Source organism: Aptenodytes forsteri, unplaced genomic scaffold (genome assembly GCF_000699145.1).
Source record: "Aptenodytes forsteri isolate BGI_AS27 unplaced genomic scaffold, ASM69914v1 Scaffold16, whole genome shotgun sequence".
NCBI classification, from domain to species: domain Eukaryota; kingdom Metazoa; phylum Chordata; class Aves; order Sphenisciformes; family Spheniscidae; genus Aptenodytes; species Aptenodytes forsteri.
This window is the reverse complement of record NW_008794753.1, coordinates 1,912,245-1,922,188: the sequence shown is the minus strand read 5'-3', so window position 1 is coordinate 1,922,188 and position 9,944 is coordinate 1,912,245. Positions and strand designations below refer to the sequence as shown.

At 40.7% G+C, this 9,944-nt stretch overlaps 1 protein-coding gene across 2 annotated transcripts in view; it reads right to left on the bottom strand.

Moving 5' to 3' along the window:
• The window catches only part of MMEL1 (membrane metalloendopeptidase like 1), a 29,429-nt gene extending 23,519 nt beyond the window's left edge, over positions 1-5,910 (bottom strand). For both annotated transcript variants that reach the window (XM_009274127.2, XM_009274128.2), the window contains exon 1: positions 5,747-5,910. In XM_009274127.2, the coding sequence (XP_009272402.1) occupies positions 5,747-5,900 (154 nt within the window). In that variant the 5' untranslated portion in view covers positions 5,901-5,910. The remainder of the gene's footprint in view (positions 1-5,746) is intronic.
• Positions 5,911-9,944: the final 4,034 nt, after the last annotated feature.

Here is a 9,944-nt window from a genome sequence, read left to right as displayed (position 1 = left end):
GGGGGTTTTTTGTTTGGTTTTTTTTTTTTGTTTGTTTTTTTTTTTTTTTTAAATCAAAGCTTCTCTCTTTAATATAACCTGACAATGTAACTTCAGTTTCTGGAACCCAACTGCTTTCAACAAGATTCTAACTCCCCACATTCAAAAAAGCCCTTGTGATTGTGAAAATGTAATTGAGCTGTATGAGCAGGGAAGCCAAATCTGTTTTGAAACCTTGGTTGCACACTCAGGGCTCTGAAACTCTGCCACAAAAACAGATAATTAGAAATGGCTGGTGAGGGGCTCTCAAATTACTTCTAAAAGTGGCTCCTTTGTTTTGCTATCAATTCTCTCTTTTATGCCTCAGTACCATTCCTGACAAAGAACCAAGCCAACCTGACTCTGTATGAGATATGACCAACACTGCCCTGTTTTACTTTGCAATATATTTGTTGGGTCTTTGCTCACTTGACTGAGGCTCTGTCTGCTGCATCTCTTGAACTTCAAATAAATAGAAACAAATGTAAAATGCATCTTCTAAAGCCTCAGCTAGACAACTCTATGCACTTCATTTTCTCAAACTACTTTGCTAAAATACAACTGCCCAAATTTTCAGTATAAATATAGGTATTTCTCTATAGATTTATTTTTCCTCCCTGGTTAAATATTGCTGATAGATTGAGCTATAATGACGTAGAGACTACTTCTTTGACATCCATGGACAAAGACTGCTGCAAGTACAAACATGGGAGGCACAACTCGGGTTAATGTTCTACAAAGCCTAAAAGTTGAAACAAAACAAATTTCTTGCAGGATTTGGATGGATGTGATGGGAAATTTCTGAATGTAAAATCATTAAGTGGGACATGGGCTCATGTTTGACAATAATGTAAGGCATGAAGATAGTGATTTGTAGCAGAGGAAAATTTGTACAGATTGTTCAGCTCTGAATCCTGTGTTCCCCCTGCTGCATAGAAAGTAAATAATCAGCGGAAGTGTTTGTGGGGAATCAATACTCATTTCCTCCCATCAAACCTTACCTCCCACTTGTCTTCTCCCACAGCCAAATTCATCTAGGATCTAGCGTCTTACAACACTCTTTTTCTCTTTTAAAAACGAGTCACTCCATTTTCCCACCTCTTTCTTCTGAGATACCATTCCTTGGGTATACCTTTTAAAACTATCAAAGAGGGATGTCGAAAGAACAGAAATGAGCCAGACAGATTTCATCACTGGAGCTACTTTGTGCAGTACTAAGTTCCTTCACGGCTCTCAAAATTCAGGACCTCTGCAGTATTACCCTTGCATTTATTTCATTAAGAAAGCCATACTCTTGCTCTGTTGATAGTCTTGTAAGTAGAAAAGAACCACTGAACCCTCTGCAGATTGAGGGCTTCCCTCACCTTCAGTCTGACAGAGCACCATCAGAGAATTGATAAGGGAAGCTAAGATTTAAGGAAGCTAAATAAAACTACCTTAGCTGTGGGACTACTCCACATGGAAGAAAACGAGGGAAAATAAGTATTCTAGACACTACTTCAGAGGTCAACTGCTCACCTGAAAAATGGCAGAGCTGGGACATGCTTCAGACCCCACTGGATTCACTGCGGAGAATTCTATTGTCTTAATTTGACTTTACAAGAAGCCACTGAACAGCATTACATTTACTGGGCAGCAGCATGATATAAGACTAACTTCTGAGATCTGTAGAGCACTGTAGTCCTCTTCAGCAGTTCTTTTGAATGACAATTTTTTAAAATACAAGTTGCTTTTCACAGCCTTATTGAAGTTCCTTTTTAGACAACAAAAGCGAAGCAAATAATTCTGTACAGTCTCTGAAGCACACAGTTTGTGTTTTAGTGTTTTCCCACTGTGCGTTCTGAGGACCACAGATGGCTGGGAATGGCACACATTGGAACAATTAGATCCACAGTTGTCATCAGGCAGTCAAGTGTGAGCTTTACCTTTCAGCACCTTATCTATTTCTGACACAGATCTCATCTGCAGAAGTGCTGTCAGCACTGCAAACTGCTTTTGTTGCTGTTGTAACAGTGAATTGTTTGCAACAAATAATGTAATTGCCAAATTTAACTTTTCTTCCTCTGAGAGGGCTGTCTATACCAGATGTCAGTGTCTTCAAATGGACTCCATAACACGTGTTTGGTTTTTATTCCACCTTTCTTATGATTTCTTACCTATAGTTTATCTATAAGCACGGCTGAGACAGAATTCCACGTGAGAATCAGTAAACCGAGTATTTGCCCACTTTTGGAGCCCTGTATGGCCTGTCACTCCACATTTATGCTTCACATTCACATAGCTCCATGTGAGTAGAATTGAGAAGAGTCTTGCCACCCAAATGTCATTTCATCATGACTTTTGTTAGCTGCCACTTCTTTAAATTCTCTACTTCCTTTGAATAGATGCCTCACTAATGAACATTCACAAAGTCAAAGAATGACTAGGCATCAGTCTAGGAGACAAGCCAGATCTCAGCCACAACCTTTTCTTAGTATGCCAGTGACCAGTTTAGACATTGCCCCTAGTCAGCAGGTTCTTGCAAACCTATTATTCAAGTGCACATTAATTGCATTCACAGCATAGGAAATGCTGGAGCATAACGTGGCTCTTTTGAAATCCACTCCCAGAACAAGGTGCTTCTTAGTCCAAGTGTTGTACTTCTCTTTGTTTATTTGTTTGTAGCCCGCCTAAAAGGGTAGAGCATAGGTGCAGAAGCATGCCCTCCAGCTTTATAACAGCCTGTATAATAGATGTGAATAGTGACAACCTGTGGGGATGCAGACACACAAAAAAAAATCTGCAAATCTTACTTGTGAGAAACCCTACAAACTTGGAAGCCAGAAAGCGAATAAAATATCAATTAAACTAATAACATGACTTTTGAGCAGTCAGGACCAGCAATTAGGTGAGAATGGAAGTTATTTGTAACTAAGTTGTCTGGAGAAGTCACTGGCTGTGACTTGATGCATCAGCTACAGTAAGTGCTGAAATGTTCTTCAGACTGTAACCTTTCCAACAAGTGATGAGATTTGGAGTTTAGTAAATATTTGTAGAACATAGCCGAGAGAGAGCTGTGAAAAGGCTGCAAAGATGTAAGTGTGAGTGTGATGGAAAGATTGAGGGCATGGTGTATTCAGATTCAAAAACAAATGACTTCAGTTCTGTCTGCTTCCCTTTCTATGATCACCCAAATATTACTCTGCTATTCTTACTGTATTTTCTCTTAGCTTATTTAGACAAGGTTTTATGGGTACAAAAACTGCTTTGGATGTCAAAAATCCCCAAACTGCTTCTAGAACTATATAATTGCATTGCTGTGAGAGCTTCAGTGTTTTTGTTGTCTGGGTATATAGATAAAAATCACCGTCGGTATTAACATGTACTGCAGGCATTATTGCTATAACCAGAGGCCTGTTTCATGCACCACAATGCTCTTCTGCAAGCTATATACTTTTTTTGTTCTGCAAGCAGAACAAAAATATACTCCCTGAACCACAAAGCCTATATCTACCCTCATATATAAAAAAAGAGAGAATGTAAGGCAGGACAGGTAATCTTTTTAATTTTCCGTTAGCTAAACAGAATTATTTTTTAGAAGCCTGTCTGGGTAGCGTCATTCTGATAAAGGATGTATAAAGATGAAGTGGCGAATCTGAATCTGCTCTTAGTAAACAATCCAGCATCCCATACGCATTTCAAAATTAACATTTGAGTGAAATTAGAAATAAAAGAATCCCAAGGATAACGTTCTTGGGAATTCTACCAAAAGAATGCTGCTCAGCTACATTTCTTTTTTTCCTGCTGTGTAGGATTTATATTCATGTTACAAAGCTTTGAGCAATACGTGCTTTTCACTTGGTAAGTCTAAGAGAAACTTCAGCCTTTTGCCTGAGCACTGGGCATGGGCCTAGATGTAACATCAAAACAGAACCAAGTGGAGTATTTGAACAAAATTTTTCAAGCCAAAAAAACGTTCCTGTTCTGCAGGATCATTCCCTGGTTGCACGAAGAGCTCTTGCTTTCTCAGTGTCAAACCCAATAGTGCGTACAGGCACTCGTCTAAAAGATGGTGTAGACTAAAGTTCCAGCTGCTCAATTCCCACCTGTGAATTACCTAAAGCTCGTGGCTACTCTAGGGTGTGACCACATCTTGGTGTCTCCTGTCGCAGTAGTTCAACTATGTACACTTAAATGGAAGCTGAGAGAGGGAGAAGCTGACTCTAGGTCAGTGCTGAAAACGCTCCTTTAAGGCATGAGAAAACAGCCGGGAGGAGCTGAACGCTGTACAGGACAAGCAGCGTATCAGCTCTGCAATCACTTTGCACTCACAGTTTGCTCAGGAATGTCTGCATCTGGGAAACCTTTCCAATGAAAGTTTAATTGCTGATACGAGCCTGCAAAATATTTAGATTTTGGAACTGCTTTCTCACAGAGGAGCCTTTCATGAAAAATTTGTAAGCACTTGCTTTACATGCACAGACTCTTCCCATGGATTTGGATGAGACACCAACATTTGGGCAAATATTATTAATACCTGAATCTTTGATTTGCCTGAACCCAAGAAGCAAGATGTAGAGCAGACTTCAAATCCTTCATGCATGCAAGCAACAAAATTCTGCGTAGCTCAGTATTTTGATACAGAAACTCCTACCCTAGGACCTAGATCTGGGGATTTTTTTCCATCTGTCTCCTGGGCTAATAGAATAAATATAAGTAACTTTCTGATGAGTATTATGAATACCAAATACTCAGATTTCATCTAACACTGGAACAAATGCTGGTAACATTCAATTGCTGGTAGCAAAAGGAGTAAACAATAAAAAGGCTTTTCTCATGAATTATTACTCAGAATTGTGCAGTGTTGTACTTACAAATGCTGAAGAAAGCAGTTCACTGCGGGCAGGAGATGCAGAGACAATGTAAGGAGAAAACAATGCCTTGCTTCAGTTTTGCTATTCATACTTCTCAGTGTATTCTCTAGTGTTTTAGCAAAGCTCTGAATCCGAGAGGCATTCATGGAAATGACAAATGTGAAGCAGGTGCTGCTACCAGTCATGTTGATTGCTTCACAGAATTTTTAAATAGGACTTTGCATTTGGTGTGCTAGTGCAAAAACTTAGTTTTGAGAGTAAGCATGCTCTGCAGTTAACGTATTTAGGCAAAGCGCCTCAAAGTAATGTGCCTCATTGTCAGGTTCCTGGCATGAAAGTCAGTTGCATGAAAGTCACTGAACCAAATCTCACCTAGAGATCAAATTGCCTGATGTAATACTAAAAAAGTCTCCCCTTCCTCAGCAGCACACTGGCTTTTTTTTTTTTTTTTAAAGCTTTCATGTTGTAATAAGCAATCTCCCCTTTAGATCTGCTAAGCAGCTGTTGCTTTATAACTCCTGGCAATAATGAATCTTGACTCAGGCTTCTATAAAATAAGGAAACATCAAGCTTTACACACAGATGCACGCTTTCCCCTCTAAAATAGTGCAACACTTTTTTACCTTTGTCAAAACAATGCTGAATTCAATAAAATGCACAGAATTAATTAAAAACATAGAATCTTACATTACATAGTTTAAAAACGAAATAAAATCCAACATAACCCTCTCCGTGTGTGAGCTTGGAACAAGGCAGAGAGAGCCAAGTCCCTCACAGAGGTGACCTCACTGTCTCTATTTTTTTTTTCATTTAGCTCTGCAAAAAGACTTGTATGTTGTTTGCAGAGGGAAGAGAATTATTCACAGGTTCCTTACCTCTGCTGCTGGCATACAGGATCACCAGGGCGACCACTGCACAAGTCATGAGGAGCAGCAAGACAGACAGACCAATTGCCACAAAGCTCCAGGATTTCTTCCCAGATTTTGTTGATTTTTCCACAATATCCATTTGACTTTCTGATTTCCCCATTATTGTAACTCTAAATTGAGGAGGGGAGGGTAAAAAAGAATTAACAGCACAGCTAAATCAATATAGGGATAAATGCATGACAAATCAGGGAGAAAAAGGAAGCAGAATAAAAGCAAAGATAGGTAAAGAAAACTTCCAAATTATTACATGTATTTGTCCATTTGATTGTCCACAGATTTGCCAACCTCATTCTCCATCTCCTGTGTCTACCAGATTGTCTGCACTCAGGGTGTGCTGCTGGGGGGCTGTTCTGGACTACGCTACCCTAGGCTCTCAGTGGTGCGGTGTCACAACTTCAGGAGCCTGCTTTGGGGAAGTATGGAAAAGTCTCATGACCAGGTTGGTCAACTCCTTTCTCCCAAACAGGAAAGGAGGGGAAAAACTGCCTCCTTCCACTCCCCACTTCGAAAGTGTCTTGCTGTTTCAAAGAATTTTCCTCTTTTTCCTCCGTGGATATGAGTAGGTCTGCAGAGCTCGGTTAACAGCAGCAGAATCAAAAAAGAGATCCTTCCAGGTGTGAGTGCCTTTGAGCTGTGTCTGCTCCGTCCTTAGCAGAGATGAAGGGTTTGGAAAGTAGAAGGCTCCTAGAACACGTGTCAGCTCCCAGGTCTGCAGGAGTTTGCGACCTCCAGCTTCTCAGCCTTCTCGGAGCCATGCTCAAACTTCAGAGCTCAGCCGTGTGCGGTTCCCAGCTCCAGGCAAATGCTCCTGAGCAGGAGGGGGAGGAGGGCTTGCATCACAGCAGCAGGCAGGGCTGTGCTCTTGGAGCCTGTGAGCAGCACACGCTCCACTCTGCTGCAGCTTCTCCTAAGTTTCCTCTAGCTTTCCTGAAATCTGCCGCCAGGTTATTTGGCTGCTGCGCTTGCAGGAGCAGCGTGAAGTCAGAGAGGTGCAAACCTATTGAAACCCTCTGGCTCCGAGAGTGCTGGCGGCTTTTGGGTGCAATATACGGAAACAGCTTCTTGTTTGGAAACACACTGATTTATAGATTGTTGCAGGCTATGCACAGAATTCTTCTACGCTACTGCTTGGAAATCTACCTGGTAACAACTGGGAAAGACAGTACAAACAAGGGCAGGACAGGCATGTGATTTCGCTTGGTTTCTATTTTATTCTTTTCCAGAACTGACTTTGGAATGAGGGAGAAGCAGGGTGGGGTTTTTGGTTGTGTTTTGTTTTGTTTTTCTCCCCCGCAGGCTGGTTTATTGAGCTAGCGTAACTTGCTGCCGAAGTTCACGCTGTATAAATTTTAAGGCTGGTACCTCTCGACCTGAGTGCTTCACCAGCATCCCAAGTTTTGTGTGTATTCAGGAGGAAGTGCTGAGGGCAGAGCAGGGATTTCTTTGCGGCAGTCCTGTTTACTGGGAACGTACATGCAGAATGTTCCAAGAATGTGAACACAGACCTGTTTTTGTGAATGGGGTAGGAAACAATGAATGCCAGTTTCTTCTGCCAGGAGTCTAAGCCTCCTCTTCTAGTCAGTGCTCTGCCTCAAAACCCCTATGAGAATTGGCCTTTTTTTTCAGTCATGTTATCTTAGGCTTCTGTCAAGTGTGAAGGCAGCTGTTCTCATCCCACCACGTGAAGAGGAGTATAAGACCACAAAGATCTGAAAGAAGTTGACGCACTTGCAGATCCTGGGTGTCCATATGTGAAAACTAGCTACAGAAGGGAAGGTTGCCTATAGGGACAAAGCTATACATTAATGATGAGTTAAGTGATCTTTTATTTCTGTTTGCAGGAAGTTCTACATCTAACAAAAGATTAGTTTCCTATGTATGTGAATCCTCCTTATTGCTGAACAGTTTTATTGTTACCTTACAATGTAGCTGGCTCTGAGGAAGGTCTACCTAGTTAAGGTCCATAATATTGCAACAGGCAAGCGCCTCGCAGGATTTAATGTAGTTATTCTTGTAACATCGCTATAAGATACTGAAGGGCGTTATTTTGCCCATTTCACAGGTGGAAAATCAAGATGCCAAGAATCTAAGGGGTTTATTCCTACTGCTTTCTATGCATGCCTATTGTAGCCATTGTGACTAACGTGGTCTCTTGAGGCTGGGAATGCCATGAGTGATTCAGACTGCCTGCTACTCAGGGTGCAGACCCTAGCCCCCCGTGTGATCGAGAGAGAGGACTTACAAAGTCCTAAGTAACATCTGTAAGAAATGATTTGAGCATGGCCCAAAGTGACTTAACTGAGGTCGTACATGAGCACCAAGAAAGTAGATCTCTTATGTCCCCAGAAAATTCATAGATTCCCTCATAAAAACATTAGCCTAATCATAAAGAAAATAACTTTTTTAATTTTGGGAGGAAGTGGGAACTATATCAAGAATCTTTTCCTGTATCTCTAATGGCTTTGCTTCCTTGTAGAGCTGAGGAAAAGGTATGCTGTTTCCAATAGGAAGTACAAGGAACTTTGGGTGTAGCAATGGCATTGGTTTGCATTTTCTAAAGGTTATGTTAGGCCAATCTGAACATTAGATGGGAAAGTCAGTAGCGACAAAGATTTTGTATTTCTTCTACTCTTGCAGTTTAGCTCTGAAATGAACTGCTTAGTATTTGTAATGAAAATACTTCCATTGTCACTTCTCAGACAGGTATCAGTGACAAATGGTTTAGGTATTGCTGAGCCTGTTTGGGTTAGAGAATGTCGGAAAAGGGAGAAAATGGATTAGTAAGTTTATCACATTCCTTCAGGTCCTTCAGGTCCTATTTTAAATATTTTTTTTTTTACCTGTTTTTCTACACTAAGTCAGCGTCTGGGTGAGCAATAGCAGTGCACAACCCAAAGCAGTCATCCAGAAGTTTGCAGCTGTTGCAGAGAAGTAAAGGAAGTGCCTGACTATTAATACCATTTTCTGTTGGGAAAAGTTGTTTTTATCCTCTTAAGATTCAAATTTAGACTGACTGGCAAACACAACATATAATTTAAGTGTCTTAGGTATATATACATTGTCTTTCCCAAGCAAGTATAACCATGTCAATTGGAAGGCCATAGGATGTGCCTGGCAGTGAGGCAGAGCTAATACAGGCTCTGAATTCAATCAGAGCAGCCTGTAGGCTTAGGAGCAATTGTTGCAACTAATGAACATCCCATCAGTGTGTGCTTTCAGATAATTAAATGATTATCTGCTTTCTGTATATTCTGTATAAAATCCCATGTGCTGGACCTAAAGAAGCTGAAATTGGTCATTGTTCTTAAGGTATCGGTGAAATAGACCACTGAGCACTCTTGCTGCTGAAATACACTGGGGAAAATTTGATGTGGACATTCCTGAAGAGAATCCTTTCATACCTTTTAACTCAGAAGGAAATATTTTTTTCTTTTACTTGATGCATCTATTGGCAAATCCCCCCCCCCCTAAGGAGGGGCAAGCAGACCTAATATTAAAGGCAGTCAAGGGAGCTGTAATTATGTAGGCGAGAGCAGAATTATGCACTTAGTATAGACATGCTAAGGGTGGGAAGACTTGAATATTTTTTGTAAAGGACTTTTATGGGTGTGATAGGATCTTGTGACATGATACATTTCTGGTTTGTGCTGAAGTTTGTGAGGGGAGACATGAGCTATAAAATAGGCATTGGTAGACACAGAGATAGCAATACTAGACAGTATGATTTTGATTTAAGAATGATGTATTTTGTTTTTTTAGATGTTTCTCTTCATGATGGGAAATCTGGTAACAAGTATTTAAATTGCTGTGCTGTAACAAACAAAAAAAAAAACAAAAAAACCCAACAAAAAAAAAAAACCCAACCAAAAAAGCGCTCCTCTTCTGTATGAGGAGAAGCACCAGCATCTGTAAAGGACATATTTGCAGAATCATTAATTTTGATTGTCTTGAGCAACTTTGTGTGGTCACTGAAATAGAGTAATCCGTCATTTTGACAGTTCTCCTCTAGTGCAGTGAGGTCCCCGTTCTGTTCATTGCTTCTAAGGGGAAAGACCTATTCTGGTTCCTGACACAGTCTCAGTTTTGCCTTGTAGCCTTTATGGCAAAGGAGATCTGATGATGCGAAGTGGAAGTGTTTTGTTCC